General features: G+C 39.8%; 1 protein-coding gene across 1 annotated transcript in view; it reads right to left on the bottom strand.

Moving 5' to 3' along the window:
- The window catches only part of hmcn2 (hemicentin 2), a 185,769-nt gene that overhangs the window by 72,017 nt on the left and 90,246 nt on the right, over positions 1 to 23,506 (bottom strand). Inside the window, exons 26-30 of the mRNA XM_062051110.1 lie at positions 4,706 to 4,897; positions 4,499 to 4,629; positions 4,222 to 4,366; positions 1,084 to 1,210; positions 849 to 1,006 (exon numbers count right to left, since the gene is read on the bottom strand). Of these exons, the coding sequence (XP_061907094.1) occupies positions 849 to 1,006; positions 1,084 to 1,210; positions 4,222 to 4,366; positions 4,499 to 4,629; positions 4,706 to 4,897 (753 nt within the window). The remainder of the gene's footprint in view (positions 1 to 848; positions 1,007 to 1,083; positions 1,211 to 4,221; positions 4,367 to 4,498; positions 4,630 to 4,705; positions 4,898 to 23,506) is intronic.

Here is a 23,506-nt window from a genome sequence, read left to right as displayed (position 1 = left end):
GGTTGGGGAGGAGACCCTGCCCCAAGTGGAGGAGTTCAAGTACCTAGGAGTCTTGTTCACGAGTGAGGGAAGAGTGGATCGTAAGATCGACAGGCGGATCGGTGCGGCGTCTTCAGTAATGCGGACGCTGTATCGATCCGTTGTGGTGAAGAAGGAGCTGAGCCGGAAGGCAAAGCTCTCAATTTACCGGTCGATCTACGTTCCCATCCTCACCTACGGTCATGAGCTTTGGGTTATGACCGAAAGGACAAGATCACGGGTACAAGCGGCCGAAATTAGTTTCCTCCGCCGGGTGGCGGGGCTCTCCCTTAGAGATAAGGTGAGAAGCTCGGCCATTCGGGGGGAGCTCAAAGTAAAGCCGCTGCTCCTCCACATCGAGAGGAGCCAGATGAGGTGGTTCGGGCATCTGGTCAAGATGCCACCCGAACGCTTCCCTAGGGAGGTGTTTAGGGCATGTCCAACCGGTAGGAGGCCATGGGGAAGACCCAGGACACGTTGGGAAGACTATGTCTCCCGGCTGGCTTGGGAACACCTAGGGATCCCCCGGGAAGAGCTGGACGAAGTGGCTGGGGAGAGGGAAGTCTGGGCTTCCCTGCTTAGGCTGCTGCCCCCGCGACCCGACCTCGGATAAGCGGAAGAAGATGGATGGATAGTTTTCATTAATTTTTTTCAAGTGCTGTGTCCCGTCAACACAATTATGAATGCACCGGTTATCCCGAACTAACCCCAAAAAATGTTTTCTCTTAATTGTTCCCGTTGTGGCTTGTGCAGCCCTTTGAGACACTTGTGATTTAGGGCTATATAAATAAACATTCAACATTCAATTACGAGTCTGAAAAAATGGCGACCTTGCACTGTGAATCTGAACTGCCGCACTTGAGTCCCTGCATTGTTGCTGGCCAGACACTGGTAAAGTCCTTGATCTCTCAGCCGGACTGTCTTCACTTTCAGTACCTGGCCGTCTTCCAGGAACTCCACATGTGGATCTCCATCCCGGGAAAGAACCCTGAGAAACAGGAAGGACCAATTCAGTATATCAAATTGTTGGGAGCTAGTGCGGAATAGGAACTGATTGATGCATACTCTCCGTCGCGGCTCCATTCCACTCTAGGTGCTGGACGCCCACTAACTCTGCAGTGAAATTCCACTTCCTGTCCCAGAATGGCAGTTAACTCTTGCAGCTTAGAAGTTCCTGAGATCACTGGTGGAGCTGCAACGATAGCAGAACAAACGACACTGTAGTGTTCACTCAACAGTGTCAACTAACTTTTTTTGGGGCCCACGTTTCCAGAAAGCTAAGGACCAGGAGTCCAGACTTCTCCCTTCACTGTCAGTCTTATACAGAGTTACAAAAAAGCGCTGCTGTTTTTAAGGACCTTCTGCAAAAAAGCTAGTCAAAGTTTATCTCTCTGACAGCGCTCTAGCGTTTTTAGGAAATCTGCTGCAAAAATGTGAGTCTCTCACAAGTCTCTCACGGGCCACCAGTTGAATAGCCCAAATGACGAAAAAGAGAGGACCTAAAATGGAACCTTGAGGAACACCACTAGTGTAACTAAAGAAATTGAACAAATGACTCCTGACTGCATCTGAAGTAAACACGTTTCAGCCACACCATAGTTACATAAAACACATTACGATAAAAAAAAGGAGAGGACTTAAAGGGGTGTCTTGAGAAACGCTTCAGTTATGTAAATAACAAGTTTGGATGTCAGTGTTCTATGTTTGCTCGCAATGTTAAAATTAGGGATGTCCGATAATGGCTTTTTTGCCGATATCCGATATTCCGATATTGTCCAACTCTTAATTACAGATACCGATATATACAGTCGTGGAATTAACACATTATTATGCCTAATTTGGACAACCAGGTATGGTGAAGATAAGGTCCTTTTTAAAAAAATTATAAAATAAAATAAGATAACTAAATTAAAAACATTTTCTTGAATAAAAAAGAAAGTAAAACAATATAAAAACAGTTACATAGAAACTAGTAATTAATGAAAATGAGTAAAATTAACTGTTAAAGGTTAGTACTATTAGTGGACCAGCAGCATGCACAATCATGTGTGCTTACGGACTGTATTCCTTGCAGACTGTATTGATATATATTGATATATAATGTAGGAACCAGAATATTAATAACAGAAAGAAACAACCCTTTTCTGTGAATGAGTGTGAATGAGTGTAAATGTGGGAGGGAGGTTTTTTGGGTTGGTGCACTAATTGTAAGTGTATCTTGTGTTTTTTATGTTGATTTAATGAAAAAATTAAAAAATTAAAAAAACGATACCGATAATTAAAAAAAACATACTAATAATTTCTGATATTACATTTTAAAGCATTTATCGGCTGACAATATCGGCAGGCCGATATTATCGGACATCTCTAGTTAAAATGCCAATGCAAGGATATGCCAATGTCTTTACAGTAGCCCAAGTTCCTCTGTACAACAGGAGCACTCCATTTGTTTTTAATAATGTGCTACAAAAATGTTTGTCTCCCAAGTTTTGAACTGAACTCGAGGGCCGGTATGGTGTCATTCCCATGCCGGATTTGGTCGCCCGGCCGCCAGTTGAATAGCCCTGGTTTACATTCTTCAACCCAATCACTGATCAAAAGTGCTGGAACCCAAAAAGTAGCAGCTGAACAAAACCTCATCAGTGCATAGTATGCCAGTTTTTAGTAAGGCTTGAACATGGATATTTTGGCCTCATATGACAACAGTACAAACAGCTGCGAAGCACTATTCAAAAACCAGCCAGGGAGATGTAAATTCAGTCCTTTTTAACTATTGCTCAGTTTTTTGAAGCCGACGTGGTATAGAGGTGCAATGTTCCATGCCAAAAGGCCATGGAGCTACATGATTACTTACAAAATATAATATATCTCACTAGGATTGGTTTGTAGTTGCGCAACACTGCAAACAACAGTAGTACATTCAATCGTTTTGATGCTGTTTAGGTCTGACTCGGCACTATTTACTGACAGTGACAATAGAAATATGGATTATCATATTTTTAAACACAGTACTGTATCATTAGACCACTCAAGTGTACATACTGTAATGTCGCTGCCTATAAGTCAAGGGTGTCCAAACTTTTTCCACTGAGGGCCGCACACTGAAAAATCAAAGCAAGCGGGGGCCATTTTGATATTTTTTATTTTAAAAACCAATACAATACATGTATAAAAAAATATACATTTAGGCCACCGCTCAGGCTTGATCCCGGTGAACCCAAAGAGTTTTGGTCAAAAAAATCTAAAAAATGTGTCATTATTTATTATTATTATTATTACTATTATTCAAAGTTTAAATCTCTAGATCAACATTAGGTTTATCTGTCAAAAAAACGTTTTTAAATATTTAAGTTGTATGCCCTTTATGTCAAAGAAAACCCAGGTTTTTTATGGAAAAAACCCCACCAAATATGCAATATTTTCCCCCAATTAAATTGTCCATCCATCCATCCATTTTCTACCGCTTATTCCCTTCAGGGTCGCGGGGGGCGCTGGAGCCTATCTCAGCTACAATCGGGCGGAAGGCGGGGTACACTCTGGACACCCAATTAAATTTTAAAGTAGAATATTTGAGAGTATAAAATAATTGGAGCCTTAAAAAGGTCAATAACTCATAACAACATTGACATTTTTTGAGCAATGACACACGCAAAAAAAAATCCCACTAAAATTATTGGGGATCCAAAAGGGTTATATTTTTTTTTTTTACTGATTACTTTTAGCACAATAATCTCGAGATCAGCTTCGGGTCTGTCCGTCAATTCTAAGTTTTATTGTTGTTTATGTTTTTTGTCTGTTCGTTTTAGGCCCTTCTTTTAAAAAACAACAGCTCAGTTTTTTATATGGCAAACACAAAATATGCAACATTTTCCCCAAAGAATATCCTAAAGCGGAATATTTAATGTGACGTAATTGGAGCCTTGAATAGGTCAATAATTCATAATGACGTTGATTTTGATTAAATATTATTTTTTTAAAGAAAGAAACAGCCTACATGACATCTTTGTGTTATTAGAGTAAACATTGCAACATTTTCTTGTTACATTTCACCTGTTTGCTCTTTTATACCACGTTTGTTTGGGTTTTTTTAATCGTATTTTTAGAATGTGTCGTGGGGCCGTTAAAAAATGACCTGCGGGTCGCACTTTGGACACCCCTGCTATAAGTGTACCTAACAGTGGGGTTACTGCAACGTGACCTCACCTTGTACCACAATGTGATATTCTCGGTGCGCTTCTCCCGCTGAGTTTTGAGCTATGCAGGCAAAAACTCCAGCGTGTTCTGGCTGGACTCTGTAAATTCTGAGCAGCCGATTCCCATTTTGGAGATACAAGCCAAGGCCGTTCACCTGGACAGACAGAAATCAGCATTGTGACTCTTGTAATTACAACAAAGACCACATGATGGCATTGTAGAGCCACTCAGGCTCGGTATGAAGTCTGCTCCAGTTTGTGCTGGAATGAGACCATCACAAACTCACAGGATGACCATCTTTAGTCCAAGTGATTGCGGGTGAGGGGATACCAAAGGCATCACAGCCTAGAGTGAGGGGCTGCTTTAAGGTCACAGTGAGGTTTAGTGCCTGGCCATCATCTTGGATTTCAGGAGGAACTGGAACAAATGAGAGGACCACCATCGTGTGTCATGCTTCTTTGTAGCAGCATTAAAAACTAGGACACGGTCTTACCCTTCACTTTCAGCCTGGTCTTCCTGTCCACAGAGCCAGCCTCATTCGTTGCCACACATTTGAAATCTCCACTGTGGCTGGCAGACGCTCTGCTAATTACGAGAGCTCCATCCCTTGTTACAGAGAAGTCAGATTGTCCAGAATGTATCTCCAGACCGTTCTTGAACCAGCGCACCTTGGGATGTGGAGATCCTACAAGGGCACAAATGCATGGTTTAAAATGATCCTCAGGAAGGAAAATGGAACATTTGCTTCTCGACAGGCATTAGCAAAGGCAAAGAAAGCTGGACATTACAGTAAGGTCCATAAGGATTTGGACAGTGATTACCGTATTTTTCGGAGTATAAGTCGCACAGGCCGAAAATGCATAATAAAGAAGGAAAAAAACATATATAAGTCGCATTTTTGGGGGAAATGTATTTGATAAAACCCAACACCAAGAATAGACATTTGAAAGGCAATTTAAAATAAATAAAGAATAGTGAACAAGAGGCTGAATAAGTGTACGTTATATGACACATAAATAACCAACTGAGAACGTGCCTGGTATGTTAACGTAACATATTATGGTAAGAGTCATTCAAATAACTATAACATATAGAACATGCTATACGTTTACCAAACAATGTCACTCCTAATCGCTAAATCCCATGAAATCTTATACGTCTAGTCTCTTACGTGAATGAGCTAAATAATATTATTTGATATTTTACGGTAATGTGTTAATCATTTCACACATAAGTCGCTCCTGAGTATAAGTCGCACCCCCGGCCAAACTATGAAAAAAACTGCGACTTATAGTCCGAAAAATACGGAAAGTTTTATAATTTGTTGGAAGTGACGGTTGTTAAAAGGTTTCACCAAAAAATATGGCATTTAGAATATAGGAATACAAGCAGTTTATGTAAAGCCTACAGTCTTGAAATAGCTGACGATTTGATGATTTAATTCAGAAGTCCGATTCCAGTATAAACCTCTCAATCAAATCGCCATACATGAAACTCTGTGGGAGGGAGGCTGAGTTAAGTACCTGTGCAGCGGCACAGCAGGCGTATTGGAAGGATGGATCAATTACGTTTATTATTAGTAAAATGTTCTTATTATGCTAGACCCACTCGACGCCCATTGCATCCGGTTTCCCCTAGAGGGAAGGGGGGTCACCCACATCTGCGGTCCTCTCCAAGGTTTCTCGTTGTCATTCTCATTGACATCCCACTGGGTTGAGTTTTTCCTTGCCCTTATGTGGGATCTGAACGGAGGATGTCCTTGTGGCTTGTGCAGCCCTTTGAGACACTTGTGATTTAGGGCTGTATAAATAAACATTCATTGATTGATTGATTGATTGATTCTTGTGTGCAGACCAGTGTTGTCCCGATACCAATATTTTGGTACCGGGACCAAAATTATTTTGATACTTTTTGATACTTTTCTAAATAAAGGGGACTACAAAAAAATTGCTTTATTTTAACAAAAAATCATACAGTACATTAAACATATGTTTCTTATTGCAAGTTTGTCCTTAAATGAAATAGTGAACATACAAGACAACTTGTCTTTTAGTAGTAAGTAAGCAAACAAAGGCTCCTAATTTAGCTGCTGATCTACACTACCGTTCAAAAGTTTGGGGTCACATTGAAATGTCCTTATTTTTGAAGGGAAAGCACTGTACTTTTCAATGAAGATAACTTTAAACTAGTCTTAACTTTAAAGAAATACACTCTATACATTGCTAATGTGGTAAATGACTATTCTAGCTGCAAATGTCTGGTTTTTGGTGCAATATCTACATAGGTGTATAGAGGCCCATTTCCAGAAACTATCACTCCAGTGTTCTAATGGTACAATGTGTTTGCTCATTGGCTCAGAAGGCTAATTGATGATTAGAAAACCCTTGTGCAATCATGTTCACACATCTGAAAACAGTTTAGCTCGTTACAGAAGCTACAAAACTGACCTTCCTTTGAGCAGATTGAGTTTCTGGAGCATCACATTTGTGGGGTCAATTAAACGCTCAAAATGGCCAGAAAAAGAGAACTTTCATCTGAAACTCGACAGTCTATTCTTGTTCTTAGAAATGAAGGCTATTCCACAAAATTGTTTGGGTGACCCCAAACTTTTGAACGGTAGTGTATGCAGTAACATATTGTGTCATTTTCCATTATATTATTTTGTCAAAATTATTAAGTACAAGTGGTAGAAAATTAATTATTAATCTACTTGTTCATTTACTGTTAATATCTGCTTACTTTCTCTTTTAACATGTTGTATGTACACTTTTGTGAAAATGTAGTAATCATTAATTCTTCTGTTGTTTGGATGCTTTACATTCGTTTTGGATGATACCAAGAATTTGGGTATCAATCCGATACCAAGTCGTTACAGGATCATACATTGGTCATATTCAAAGTCCTCATGTGTCCAGGGACATATTTCCTGAGTTTATAAATATAATATACATTTTTAAAAAACGAAAGAAGATGTTGTGATGCCAAAAAGTATTGACGTAATCATAGTAGTATCGACTAGATACATTCTTGTACTTGGTATCATTACAGTGAATGTTAGGTATAGATCCACCAATGGCATTTGTTTACATTTTGACGCCGGTGAGCTACAGTGTGTAGTGAAACATATTTAGCTATTCCTCGTCCTGCAGGGATGATACTTGTAAGAAACGTTCTTTATTTGTCGCCATGGAGACAAGGATTAGTGATTTAGAAGTAGCTAAAACACTGCCGACTGCGAATGGACGTTCGCCGCTAGCTAGCTAGCCATGTCTTAAAGCACCTCTTCCTGAGGGCGTTTCAGTATTATAACTTCACCTTTATCTTTAGTTCTTAATCCAAAATGCGTCCGTTTTCCTTTTTCTGTCTACACACTGTGTCTGCTTGTAAGTACTCCGTGATTTTGCACTGCCGAACATGCTCGTCTGCTCGTAAACCAGCAATGTCACGACATGACGACGACGATGGGGGTGGTGGACCGGTACTTTTCAGAGGCGGTATAGTACCGAATATGATTCATTAGTATCGCGGTACTATACTAATACCGGTATACCGTACAACCCTAGTGCAGACACATACTGTAGTTTTAGAGAGTAGGAGATCAATCTTATCTGCTTACAATTCCGGCTGTCACTAGAGAGCTATTGCTGCTTCTGGTGTCCCTCTTGTGTGACGTCGCTTGTCTATAACAGATGGCTGTGTGTTATGGCCTCCCACATGTCTCTCTCTAAAAACTATTTATATGCACACAGAATCGTTTACTAATAGTCTTGGTAAGATGGTTCTCCACGCAGTAATCTGACACAAAGCTCTCCATGCCACGGCGTGCCTCTGGTCTGTCAACTCCCACCGTGAGACACCAGTGGAATTTACTGGGAATTGGAAAAGGCGCGCAAGCAAACGGACCGCCTAGCCCCGGAGGTAATTCATAGGTTCTAGTGTTGAACTGGTACTAGAGATGTCCGATAGTGGCTTTTTTGCCGATATCCGATATTGTCCAACTCTTAATTACCGATATATACATCGTGGAATTAACACATTATTATGCCTAATTGTGTTGTGATGCCCCGCTGGATGCATTAAACAATGTAACAAGGTTTTCCAAAATAAATCAACTCAAGTTATGGAAGAAAATGCCAACATGGCACTGCCATATTTATTATTGAAGTCACAAAGTGCATTTTTTTTTTTTTTAACATGCCTCAAAACAGCAGCTTGGAATTTGGAGGAGGTTGAGGTGGGCAGGGTTAGGGGGGCGTGGTTTTGGTAGCGGGGGGTGTATATTGTAGCGTCCCGAAAGAGTTAGTTCTGCAAGGGGTTCTGGGTATTTGTTCTGTGGTGTTTATGTTGTGTTACGGTGCGGATGTTCTCCCGAAATGTGTTTGTCATTCTTGTTTGGTGTGGGTTCACAGTGTGGCGCATATTTGTAACAGTGTTAAAGTTGTTTATACGGTCACCCTCAGTGTGACCTGTATGGCTGTTGACCAAGTACGCCTTGAATTCACTTGTGTGTGTGAAAAGCCGTAGATATTATGTGACTGGGCCGGCATGCAAAGGAAGTACCTTTAAAGTTGATTGCCGCTCTGTACTTCTCCCTACGTCCGTGTACACAGCGGCGTTTTAAAAAGTCATACATGTGCAAAATCGTTATTTTCAAATTAAAATTATTTATAACTTCCTACCCACGGGAAAAATGTTAAAAATATGGAATATGACAGAGTCAGATGATTGCCGATTTTGTTGTCAGGAGCCTGAATCCACCCTGCATTTGTTTTGGTATTGTCATATTGTGTCTTCGTTTTGGGTGGAAGTTGAAAAAATGTGTTTAAAGATTGGTTTGTTTATGAAGCTTGATGTGGTTTCTGTTATTTTAGGAGAGTTCATTGACAGTCATGATTTAGTCAATTTAATTATAGTACTCGGTAAAAGGTTTATATTTAAGGCCAAAAACAGATATTCACTTAGTATTTCTTTCTTTAAAACATTTATTCAGTATTTTTTAACTTTAGAAAATGATATGGTTGAAAACGATAATGATGCCAAAAAACATAAAAAAAGATGGGAAGTCCTCAAAGGCTTATTTTGAAAATGTAATTTTGTTTATATATGATATGCAATCTGTTGTTGCATTCCCTATTTTAAGTGTACATAAATGAAGGTGTGTGTTGCTGAGTTCGACTTGGGTGTTGCTGAGTTCGACTTGGATCTGGACTGTACATGGGTGCTTAATTTGAAAATGTATTTTTGTATGTGGATTGTATGCAACCTGTTGTGTTCCCTGGTTTTTGGTGTACATGGGTGAAGGTGTGTGTTGCTGAGCCCGATCTGGACGTTATCTGAACTGGACCTGGTTTTAAGAACCCTTTTGAACAATCTGATTTTATTGACAACCCGGTCTGGTGAAGTTAAGGTCCTTTGTTTGTTTTGTTTGAAAGTAAAGCAATATAAAAACAATTACATAAAAGATAGTAATTAATGAAAATGTTAATGGACCAGCACCACACACAATCATGTGTGCTCTAAAGACTGTATCCCTCGCAGACTGTATTATTCTATATTGTAGGAACCAGAAGATTTTCTTTTTTTAATAACAGATAGAGACAGCCCCTTTTGTGTAAATGAGTGTGGATGAGTGTGAATGGGGGAGGGAGGGTTTTCTTGGGTTGATGGACTAATGGTAAGTGTATCTTGTGTCTTTTTTTATGTTGTTTAAAATAAAATAAAAATAAAAATTAAATAAAAATAAAAAAGTCATACATTTTACTTTTTAAAACAGATACCGATAATTTTGAAACCGATACCGATAATTTCCAATATCACATTTTAAAGCATTTATCGGCCGATAATATCAATACATCCTTAACTGGTACCAATATTTTAGTACCAGTACCGGTACCAAAATGTATTTCGATACTTTTCGGTACTTTTCTAAATAACGGGGACCACAAAAAAGTTGGATTTATTTTAACAAAAAAATCTTACGGTACATTAAACATGTTTCTTATTACAATCGAAGAACAATTTAGTCCTTAAATAAAATAGTGAACATACTAGACAACTTGTCTTTTAGTAGTAAGTAAACAAACAAAGGCTCCTAATTTGTTTGCTGATGTATGCAGTAACATATTATGTCATTTATCATTCTATTTTGTCAAAATTATGCTGTAAAAATGGATTGTTAATCCACATGTTCATTTACTGTTAATATCTGGTTACTTTCTCTTTTAACATGTTCTATCTACACTTCTGTTAAAATGTAATAATCACTTATTCTTCTGTTGTTTGGATACTTTACATTAGTTTTGGATGATGCCACAAATTTATGTATCGATCCGATACTAAGTCGTTACAGGATCATACATTGGTCATAACTTAAGTCCTCATGTGTCCAGGGACATATTTCCTGAGTTTATAAACATAATATAAAAAATGTTTAAAAGGAAAAAAGATTTTGTGATGCTAAAAAAATATTGATGTAATCATAGTAGTATCGACTAGATGCGCTATTGTACGTGGTATCATTACAGTGGATGTCAGGTGTAGATCCTCCCATGGCATTTGTCTACATTCAGGGTGCTAGTTTGCTGTTAGCGGTGATGCCGGTGAGTTATCGTATCCTCCTATGGTGTGCAGTGAAACATGTTTAGCTACTCCTCGTCCTGCAGGGATGATACTTGTAAGAAACTTACTTTATTTGTCGCCATGGAGACGAGGATTAGTGATTTAGAAGTAGCTAAAACACTGCCAACTGGGGCTGGACTTTAGCCACTAGCTAGCTAGCCATGTCTTAAAGCACCTCTTCCTGAGGGCGTTTCAGTGCTATAACTTCACCTTTATTGTTAGTTTTTAAGCCAAAATGCGTCCGTTCTCCCGTTTCTGTCTACACACTGTCTGCTTGTAAGTACTCCGTGATTGTGCGCTGCCGAACATGCTCATCTGCTCGTAAACCAGCAATGTCATGACCGGGAATCTGTACTTTTCAAACAGAGTATAGTAACATTGTTGATTCATTAGTACCGCGATACTATACCAGTATATATTGTATACTGTACAACCCTAATAGGTTCAGATACAGAAACGGTTACGACTTTTACTTCCTCTATTTAGTCAAGTTTGATGATTTGTTGGCGCAGCAACCAAACCAATGACCTCACTAAAAAATCCAATCTCACTTGTTCATTTGTTTATCAGAGTGGTTTAGCCTTTTTTTGAAGTGGAAAAGTTGCAAATGAGAACTCTGTTTTGTTTACTTTAATGAAAGTATAAGTATTAATAAGTATTTGGAATAATCACCATATCGGCTTGTGACCTTATAGTGACACCTAGACCAGTCAGTATACACTACTATCTGTAAAACAGATTGTGATGATAGGAGATAACCTGCTCAGTGGCCTTGTGGTTAGAGTGTCCGCCCTGAGATTGGAAGGTCGTGAGTTCAAACCCCGGCCGAGTCATACCAAAGACTATAAAAATGGGACCCGTTGCCTCCCTGCTTGGCACTCAGCATCAAGGGTTAGAATTGGGGGTTAAATCACCAAACGATTCCCGAGCGCGGCCACCGCTGCTGCTCACTGCTCCCCTCACCTCCCAGGGGGTGGAACATGGAGATGGGTCAAATGCAGAGAATCATTTCACCACACGTAGTGTGTGTGTGACTTTAACTGTAGTCTCTGTCACGGCGTGAACTCGCCGCCGACAGCATGTTTGGACACGCCCCTGCTCGCGCTGAGAGCAGCACGCCCACGCAGCGACAAGCCTGCAGACAATCGTCAATCCGCACACCTGGGACTGATGAGGGCGAGCTGCTTTAAAGGACCAGTGGACCAAAAGATCCTGGCGGGAACTTAGTTCTCAAACGGTGTACCGTAAGCGACAAGCTTTATGCTTTATCCTTGTTTCCTCTCTGTGGCTTGATTTGTCCCCTGTCTTCTCCCGTGTTCCCGCAGTGTTTTCCTTCCGTTCCTCGACTCCTCGCTCACCCCCGGACTCTGACGCCTCTCTCTCGCCCCGGATCACCTGCCTGCCCCCTGGACTGCCTCGTTCCTTCGCTCTCATCAACACTTGGTAACACACACTTCAGTTAACTACACACATAGCCTCACACACTCTTGGGTTTTGACACACTCCATTTCCTTAGGTTAGCTTATTTGTTAGTATTGTTTTGTATTATTATATATATATATATTGACTATGTATATAATAAATTATTGTACATACTGTTCCTTGGTGTCTGTTGCCATCATCTCCCCTTAGTCTAACACAGGGGTGTCCAAAGTGCGGCCCGCAGGTCATTTTTTAATGGCCCCACGGCACATTTTAAAAATACGATTGAAAAAAATAAAAAACATTAAAAGTGGTATTTAAAGAGCAAACAGGTGAAATGTAACAAGAAAATGTAGCAGTTTTTACTCTAATCACACAAAGCCTGCCATGCAGGCTGTTTCTGTCTTTAAAATATAATAATGAATCAAAATCAATGTCATTATGAATTATTGACCTATTCAAGGCTCCATTTACGTCACATTAAATATTTTGAGATATTTTTTGGGGAAAATGTTGCATATTTTGTGTTTGCCATGTAAAAAAACGAGCTGTTTTTTTTAAAGGGCCTAAAACGAACAAACAAAAAACATAAACAACAATAAAACTTATAATTGACAGATAGATCTGAAGTTGATCTCGAGATTATTGTGTTAAAAGTAAACAGTGAAAAAAAACTAATTATAATTTATTTTTTAACACTTTAATGAGTAGGACCCTTTTGGATCCCTTACAATTTTAGTGTGATTAGTTTTTAAGTGTCATTGCTCAAAAAATAATAATGAATTAAAATCAATGTTGTTATGAGTTATTGACCTTTTTAAGGCTCCAATTATTATATAATCTGAAATATCCCACTTAAAAATTTTGTTGGGTGAAAATATTGCATATTTAGTGTTTTTTTCATTTAAAAAGGGTTTTCTTTGACAAAAAGAGCATACAATTTAAATCTTTAAAAATTTTTATATTAACAGACCTAATGTTGATCTAGAGATTTAAAAACTTGAATAATAACACAAATAATAATACTGAATAATGACAAATGTTTTCTATTTTTTGGACCAAAACCCTTTGGGGTCCCCGGGATCAAGCCTGAGTGGAAGCCTAAATGTATATGTTTTATACATAACGTATATTGTATTGGTTTTTAAAATAAAAAATATCAAAATGGCCCCTGCTAGCTTTGATTTTTCAATGTGCGGCCCTCAGTGGAAAAAGTTTGGACACCCCTGATCTAGAGATTTAAAAACTTGAATAATAACACAAATAATAATACTGAATAATGACACATTTTTTCTATTTTTTGGACCAAAACCCTTTGGGGTCCCCGGGATCAAGCCTGAGTGGAAGCCTAAATGTATATTTTTTATACATACACTACCGTTCAAAAGTTTGGGGTCACCCAAACAATTTTGTGGAATAGCCTTCATTTCTAAGAACAAGAATAGAATGTCGAGTTTCAGATGAAAGTTCTCTTTTTCTGGCCATTTTGAGTGTTTAATTGACCCCACAAATGTGATGCTCCAGAAACTCAATCTGCTCAAAGGAAGGTCAGTTTTGGAGCTTCTGTAACGAGCTAAACTGTTTTCAGATGTGTGAACATGATTGCACAAGGATTTTCTAATCATCAATTAGCCTTCTGAGCCAATGAGCAAACACATTGTACCATTAGAACACTGGAGTGATAGTTTCTGGAAATGGGCCTCTATACACCTATGTATAGCTAGAATAGTCATTTACCACATTAGCAATGTATAGAGTGTATTTCTTTAAAGTTAAGACTTCTTTAAAGTTATCTTCATTGAAAAGTACAGTGCTTTTCCTTCAAAAATAAGGACATTTCAATGTGACCCCAAACTTTTGAACGGTAGTGTATATTGTATTGGTTTTTAAAATAAAAAATATCAAAATGGCCCCTGCTAGCTTTGATTTTTCAATGTGCGGCCCTCAGTGGAAAAAGTTTGGACACCCCTGGTCTAACATAACAGTCTCTTTATTTAAAAAACAGACAAACGCCATAGATTCCACTGATAGTCGACAATGACGAAAATCTAACGAATCAGATTCGACTATGAAAAACCTTAGTCAAAGACCGCCTACTCAGCACACATCTCCAAGAGCTTAAAGGCCTACTGAAACCCACTACTACCGACCACGCAGTCTGATAGTTTATTTATCAATGATGAAATTTTAACATTATAACACATGCCAATACAGCCGGGTTAACTTATAAAGTGACATATTAAATTTGCCGCTAAACTTCCGATTGGAAACGCCTCTGAGGATGACGTATGCGCGTGACGTAGACCGGCGAACACGGGTATGCCTTCCACATTGAAGCCAATACGAAAAAGCTCTGTTTTCATTTCATAATTCCACAGTATTCTGGACATCTGTGTTCGTGAATCTGTTTCAATCATGTTCATTGCATTATGAAGAAGGAAGCTGAGCAAGCAAAGAAGAAAGTTGTCGGTGCGAAATGGACGTATTTTTCGAACGTAGTCAGCCACAACAGTACACAGCCGGCGCTTATTTGTTTACATTCCCGAAAGATGCAGTCAAGATGGAAGAACTCGGATAACAGAGACTCTAACCAGGAGGACTTTTGACTTCGATACACAGACGCCTGTAGAGAACTGGGACAACACAGACTCTTACCAGGATTACTTTGATTTGGATGACAAAGACGCAGACGTGCTACTGTGAGTATGCAGCTTTGGCTTCTAAACATTTGATCGCTTGACCGTATGTGCGCAACTTTTTTTTGCGTATGTACGTAACTTTTTAAAAATATATAAGCTTTATGAACCTTGGGTTAGGTGAACGGTCTTTTGGGCTGAGTGATTGTGTGTGTTGATCAGGTGTTTGAATTGTATTGGCGTGTTCTATGGAGCTAGGAGCTAGCATAGGAGCTAGGAGCTAGCATAACACGTACCGTACCGTACGTGCGCGTCACGTACGTAACTTTTTAAAAATATATAAGCTTTATGAACCTTGGGTTAGGTGAACGGTCTTTTGGGCTGAGTGATTGTGTGTGTTGATCAGGTGTTTGAATTGTATTGGCGTGTTCTATGGAGCTAGGAGCTAGCATAGGAGCTAGGAGCTAGCATAACACGTACCGTACCGTACGTGCCCGTCACGTACGTAACTTTTTTTAAATATATAAGCTTTATGAACCTTGGGTTAGGTGAACGGTCTTTTGGGCTGAGTGATTGTGTGTGTTGATCAGGTGTTTGAATTGTATTGGCGTGTTCTATGGAGCTAGGAGCTAGCAGAGGAGCTAGGAGCTAGCACAACAAACACGCAGGTGTTATTATGCAGGATTAATTTGTGGCATATTAAATATAAGCCTGGTTGTGTTGTGGCTAATAGAGTATATATATGTCTTGTGTTTATTTACTGTTGTAGTCATTCCCAGCTGAATATCAGGTCACCCCCGGCTCTCACAGCATCTTCCCTATCTGAATAGCTTCAACTCCCCACTAGTCCTTCACTTGCACTTTACTCATCCACAAATCTTTCATCCTCGCTCAAATTAATGGGGAAATTGTCGCTTTCTCGGTCCGAATCTCTCTCACTTCATGCGGCCATCATTGTAAACAATAGGGAACTTTGCGTATATGTTCAACTGACTACGTCACGCTACTTCCGGTAGGGGCAAGCCTTTTTTTTATCAGATACCAAAAGTTGCAATCTTTATCGTCGTTGTTCTATACTAAATCCTTTCAGCAAAAATATGGCAATATCGCGAAATGATCAAGTATGACACATAGAATAGATCTGCTATCCCCGTTTAAATAAAAAACATTCATTTCAGTAGGCCTTTAAAAGTACACTGTCCGTGTTACAGAACTGGGGTACACCTTAAAAAGGTCTTCTTTCAATGCCATCTTGAAATTTCAAGGACACAGTCATGTAAGAAAACAAAAGATCCAATGTGTAGAATTAGCGTTTGATGAGAGATTTGGGCTACCGTTATCAAGATTTATTACCACACGGAGGAGTGATAAGTGATAAGAGTAGTCCAAAGAACACACACTCAGGAGCCTGGAGCAGATGTCTTCTACAGATTAGCGGGTGCAAAAAGAGTTCGAGGTGGTCACGGACTCCAAGGACAGTGGAAGTGACCCAAATGCAACGAGTCGGTCTGTTTACAGAAGAGTTGCATATGTAGACAGCACCTTTCCTCCACCCAAAAAAATCCAATGTGACGCTATCATCTGTTGATTTTCTCGACACATGTTTACAGTTAGGACTCTATGAAGAAAATTCATTATCTCATTGCTGGGAGGAAATGCAAACAGATGTTGGATCTAATTTAGTAGACACTTTGAATTTATGTACTGATTGATACCCACCATGTGTTTCTTACGTGATTATCTCTGCTGAATTCAATGCACTTTTTTCCTGGTGCCCGCCGGCAGAAAACACGCTTCCCCATACAGGAAGTTATCTGGAGAACAACCTGGGGATTCTTGCTTCCTGCAGCCGACGGCTTGTCTCAGGGTGTGTGAAGCCGCACATTTCTATAGAGCACTCAAGTGCGCCAGCTAGCTGACTTAGATGCAGATGCATCTTTTCTTCCTTTGCATCGTGGTGCACCTCAGACATTGCTGGCCTTTATCTGCTTGAAAGCAGCCTGTAATTAGGATTCCTCTCCCAGCACGTCCAGACGCAGACTTTTGAAAGCAGATGTGGCTGACGGAGACAGCAGGCGGGCGGATGTTCCAGCTGTTGCTTCACATTAGACACAGCGCTCACCTTCACCAATTGAGCAGGTTGCCATGGCAAAGAGCCACATAAAACACTACAGGTACTTTCAGCATGGACTGTCACAGAGTAAGCACCCACTGACAGGAAGTACATGCACCGCCTTTGTGACAGGAAACGGCAAACTCACTGCGTCCCATCTTAGGGCTCACTCATCCAAACAGAAACAATAAATTGAGTGTTTCTAGGTGTTAGGATGAAAGGACATTTTTTTTAATGATTTTACAGCGGAAATGTTGTGTTGACGGTAAAACTTTATTTCACTGTTTACAGCAAGACTATTCAACTGGCCAAATACGGCCGGGGGATGACGCTCTGAGTTCAGTTCAAAAGTCGGGAGAGACTTTGACATTTTTGCAGCAAAATCCTAAACACACTAGAGAACCGGGAGCAGGTCTGGCCTGCCACATCATTAAAGTGACCCCCTGCATCATTTTCCGTGGTTTGCCGCATCATTTTATGTGGTCAGCTCCCTCATGTAATGTAGCCCACAACATCATTTATGTGGTCCGCCAATTCAATTTATGTTGTTCGCTGCATCAGTTTTAATTTTATGCGGTCCTCCGCATTACTTATGTGGCCCGTCATGTTATTTAATTCGGCCCGCCACATAATTTTATGTGATCAGCCAAATCATTTCATGTGATCAGCCACATAATTTGTCATTTTATGGGATCTGTCAAATTATTTTATGGGGCCTGCCACTTTATTTTATGTGGTCTGCCTACTTTATTTTTTGTGGTCCGCCACTTCATTTTATGTGGTTCGCCACATCATTAAAGTGACCCCGCGCATAATTTTCCGTGGTTTGCCGCATCATTTTATGTGGTCAGTTCCATCATCTAATGTAGCCCACCACGTCATTTAACGTGGGCCGCCACTTCATTTTATGTGGCCCGTCATGTTATTTAATTAGCCCCGCCACATAATTTTATGTGATCAGCCACATAATTTTATGTGGTTCACCACATAATTTGTCATTTTATGTGATCTGCCAAATTATTTTATGGGGCCTGCCACTTTATTTAATGTGGTCTGCCACATCACTTTATGTGGTTCACCACATATTTTGTCATTTTATGTGATCTGCCATGCCAATTTATGTGGTCTGCCACATTATTTTATGTTGTTCGCTGCATCAGTTTTAATTTTATGCGGTCCTCCGCATTATTTATGTGGCCCGTCATGTTATTGAATTCGGCCCGCCACATAATTTTATGTGATCAGCCAAATCATTTCATGTGATCAGCTACATAATTTGTCATTTTATGGGATCTGTCAAATTATTTTATGGGGCCTGCCACTTTATTTTATGTGGTCCGCCACTTCATTTTATGTGGTTCGCCACATCATTAAAGTGACCCCGCGCATAATTTTCCGTGGTTTGCCGCGTCATTTTATGTGGTCAGTTCCATCATCTAATGTAGCCCACCACGTCATTTAACGTGGGCCGCCACTTCATTTTATGTGGCCCGTCATGTTATTTAATTAGCCCCGCCACATAATTTTATGTGATCAGCCACATAATTTTATATGGTTCACCACATAATTTGTCATTTTATGTGATCTGCCAAATTATTTTATGGGGCCTGCCACTTTATTTAACGTGGTCTGCCACATCACTTTATGCGGTTCACCACATATTTTGTCATTTTATGTGATCTGCCATGCCAATTTATGTGGTCTGCCACATTATTTTATGTTGTTCGCTGCATCAGTTTTAATTTTATGCGGTCCTCCGCATTACTTATGTGGCCCGTCATGTTATTTAATTCGGCCCGCCACATAATTTTATGTGATCAGCCAAATCATTTCATGTGATCAGCCACATAATTTGTCATTTTATGGGATCTGTCAAATTATTTTATGGGGCCTGCCACTTTATTTTATGTGGTCTGCCTACTTTATTTTTTGTGGTCCGCCACTTCATTTTATGTGGTTCGCCACATCATTAAAGTGACCCCGCGCATAATTTTCCGTGGTTTGCCGCATCATTTTATGTGGTCAGTTCCATCATCTAATGTAGCCCACCACGTCATTTAACGTGGGCCGCCACTTCATTTTATGTGGCCCGTCATGTTATTTAATTAGCCCCGCCACATAATTTTATGTGATCAGCCACATAATTTTATGTGGTTCACCACATAATTTGTCATTTTATGTGATCTGCCAAATTATTTTATGGGGCCTGCCACTTTATTTAATGTGGTCTGCCACATCACTTTATGTGGTTCACCACATATTTTGTCATTTTATGTGATCTGCCATGCCAATTTATGTGGTCTGCCACATTATTTTATGTTGTTCGCTGCATCAGTTTTAATTTTATGCGGTCCTCCGCATTATTTATGTGGCCCGTCATGTTATTGAATTCGGCCCGCCACATAATTTTATGTGATCAGCCAAATCATTTCATGTGATCAGCTACATAATTTGTCATTTTATGGGATCTGTCAAATTATTTTATGGGGCCTGCCACTTTATTTTATGTGGTCCGCCACTTCATTTTATGTGGTTCGCCACATCATTAAAGTGACCCCGCGCATAATTTTCCGTGGTTTGCCGCGTCATTTTATGTGGTCAGTTCCATCATCTAATGTAGCCCACCACGTCATTTAACGTGGGCCGCCACTTCATTTTATGTGGCCCGTCATGTTATTTAATTAGCCCCGCCACATAATTTTATGTGATCAGCCACATAATTTTATATGGTTCACCACATAATTTGTCATTTTATGTGATCTGCCAAATTATTTTATGGGGCCTGCCACTTTATTTAACGTGGTCTGCCACATCACTTTATGCGGTTCACCACATATTTTGTCATTTTATGTGATCTGCCATGCCAATTTATGTGGTCTGCCACATTATTTTATGTTGTTCGCTGCATCAGTTTTAATGTTATGCGGTCCTCCGCATTATTTATGTGGCCCGTCATGTTATTTAATTCAGCCCGCCACATAATTTTATGTGATCAGCCAAATCATTTTATGTGATCAGCCACATAATTTGTCATTTTATGGGATCTGTCAAATTATTTTATGGGGCCTGCCACTTTATTTTTTGTGGTCCGCCACTTCATTTTATGTGGTTCGCCACATCATTAAAGTGACCCCGCGCATAATTTTCCGTGGTTTGCCGCATCATTTTATGTGGTCAGTTCCATCATCTAATGTAGCCCACCACGTCATTTAATGTGGGCCGCCACTTCATTTTATGTGGCCCGTCATGTTATTTAATTAGCCCCGCCACATAATTTTATGTGATCAGCCACATAATTGTATATGGTTCACCACATAATTTGTCATTTTATGTGATCTGCCAAATTATTTTATGGGGCCTGCCACTTTATTTTATGTGGTCTGCCACATCACTTTATGCGGTTCACCACATATTTTGTCATTTTATGTGATCTGCCAAGCCAATTTACGTGGTCTGCCACATTATTTTATGTTGTTCCCTGCATCAGTTTTAATTTTATGCGGTCCTCCGCATTACTTATGTGGCCCGTCATGTTATTTAATTCAGCCCGCCACATAATTTTATGTGATCAGCCAAATCATTTCATGTGATCAGCCACATAATTTGTCATTTTATGGGATCCGTCAAATTATTTTATGGGGCCTGCCACTTTATTTTATGTGGTCTGCCTACTTTATTTCTTGTGGTCCGCCACTTCATTTTATGTGGTTCGCCACATCATTAAAGTGACCCCGCGCATAATTTTCCGTGGTTTGCCGCATCATTTTATGTGGTCAGTTCCATCATCTAATGTAGCCCACCACGTCATTTAACGTCGGCCGCCACTTCATTTTATGTGGCCCGTCATGTTATTTAATTAGCCCCGCCACATAATTTTATGTGATCGGCCACATAATTGTATATGGTTCACCACATAATTTGTCATTTTATGTGATCTGCCAAATTATTTTATGGGGCCTGCCACTTTATTTAATGTGGTCTGCCACATCACTTTATGTGGTTCACCACATATTTTGTCATTTTATGTGATCTGCCATGCCAATTTATGTGGTCTGCCACGTTATTTTATGTTGTTCGCTGCATCAGTTTTAATTTTATGCGGTCCTCCGCATTATTTATGTGGCCCGTCATGTTATTGAATTCGGCCCGCCACATCATTTTATGTGATCAGCCAAATCATTTCATGTGATCAGCCACATAATTTGTCATTTTATGGCATCTGTCAAATTATTTTATGGGGCCTGCCACTTTATTTTTTGTGGTCCGCCACTTCATTTTATGTGGTTCGCCACATCATTAAAGTGACCCCGCGCATAATTTTCCGTGGTTTGCCGCATCATTTTATGTGGTCAGTTCCATCATCTAATGTAGCCCACCACGTCATTTAACGTGGGCCGCCACTTCATTTTATGTGGCCCGTCATGTTATTTAATTAGCCCCGCCACATAATTTTATGTGATCAGCCACATAATTGTATATGGTTCACCACATAATTTGTCATTTTATGTGATCTGCCAAATTATTTTATGGGGCCTGCCACTTTATTGAATGTGGTCTGCCACATCACTTTATGCGGTTCACCACATATTTGTCATTTTATGTGATCTGCCATGCCAATTTATGTGGTCTGCCACATTATTTTATGTTGTTCGCTGCATCAGTTTTAATTTTATGCGGTCCTCCGCATTACTTATGTGGCCCGTCATGTTATTTAATTCGGCCCGCCACATAATTTTATGTGATCAGCCAAATCATTTCATGTGATCAGCCACATAATTTGTCATTTTATGGGATCTGCCAAATTATTTTATGGGGCCTGCCACTTTATTTTATGTGGTCTGCCTACTTTATTTTTTGTGGTCCGCCACTTCATTTTATGTGGTTCGCCACATCATTAAAGTGACCCCGCGCATAATTTTCCGTGGTTTGCCGCATCATTTTATGTGGCCAGTTCCATCATCTAATGTAGCCCACCACGTCATTTAACGTGGGCCGCCACTTCATTTTATGTGGCCCGTCATGTTATTTAATTAGCCCCGCCACATAATTTTATGTGATCAGCCACATAATTTTATATGGTTCACCACATAATTTGTCATTTTATGTGATCTGCCAAATTATTTTATGGGGCCTGCCACTTTATTTAACGTGGTCTGCCACATCACTTTATGCGGTTCACCACATATTTTGTCATTTTATGTGATCTGCCATGCCAATTTATGTGGTCTGCCACATTATTTTATGTTGTTCGCTGCATCAGTTTTCATTTTACGCGGTCCTCCGCATTACTTATGTGGCCCGTCATGTTATTTAATTCGGCCCGCCACATAATTTTATGTGATCAGCCAAATCATTTCATGTGATCAGCCACATAATTTGTCATTTTATGGGATCTGCCAAATTATTTTATGGGGCCTGCTACTTTATTTTATGTGGTCTGCCTACTTTATTTTTTGTGGTCCGCCACTTCATTTTATGTGGTTCGCCACATCATTAAAGTGACCCCGCGCATAATTTTCCGTGGTTTGCCGCATCATTTTATGTGGTCAGTTCCATCATCTAATGTAGCCCACCACGTCCTTTAACGTGGGCCGCCACTTCATTTTATGTGGCCCGTCATGTTATTTAATTAGCCCCACCACATAATTTTATGTGATCAGCCACATAATTGTATATGGTTCACCACATAATTTGTCATTTTATGTGATCTGCCAAATTATTTTATGGGGCCCGTCATGTTATTTAATTCGGCCCGCCACATAATTTTATGTGATCAGCCAAATCATTTCATGTGATCAGCCACATAATTTGTCATTTTATGGGATCTGCCAAATTATTTTATGGGGCCTGCCACTTTATTTTATGTGGTCTGCCTACTTTATTTTTTGTGGGCCGCCACTTCATTTTATGTGGCCCGTCATGTTATTTAATTAGCCCCGCCACATAATTTTATGTGATCAGCCACATAATTTTATGTGGTTCACCACATAATTTGTCATTTTATGTGATCTGCCAAATTATTTTATGGGGCCTGCCACTTTATTTTATGTGGTCTGCCACATCACTTTATGCGGTTCACCACATATTTTGTCATTTTATGTGATCTGCCAAGCCAATTTACGTGGTCTGCCACATTATTTTATGTTGTTCGCTGCATCAGTTTTAATTTTATGCGGTCCTCCGCATTACTTATGTGGCCCGTCATGTTATTTAATTCGGCCCGCCACATAATTTTATGTGATCAGCCAAATCATTTCATGTGATCAGCCACATAATTTGTCATTTTATGGGATCTGTCAAATTATTTTATGGGGCCTGCCACTTTATTTTATGTGGTCTGCCTACTTTATTTTTTGTGGTCCGCCACTTCATTTTATGTGGTTCGCCACATCATTAAAGTGACCCCGCGCATAATTTTCCGTGGTTTGCCGCGTCATTTTATGTGGTCAGTTCCATCATCTAATGTAGCCCACCACGTCATTTAACGTGGGCCGCCACTTCATTT

The sequence above is a fragment of the Entelurus aequoreus genome, linkage group LG06, assembly GCF_033978785.1.
Source record: "Entelurus aequoreus isolate RoL-2023_Sb linkage group LG06, RoL_Eaeq_v1.1, whole genome shotgun sequence".
Lineage (NCBI taxonomy): Eukaryota > Metazoa > Chordata > Actinopteri > Syngnathiformes > Syngnathidae > Entelurus > Entelurus aequoreus.
This window is presented reverse-complemented; position numbering and strand designations above follow the sequence as displayed.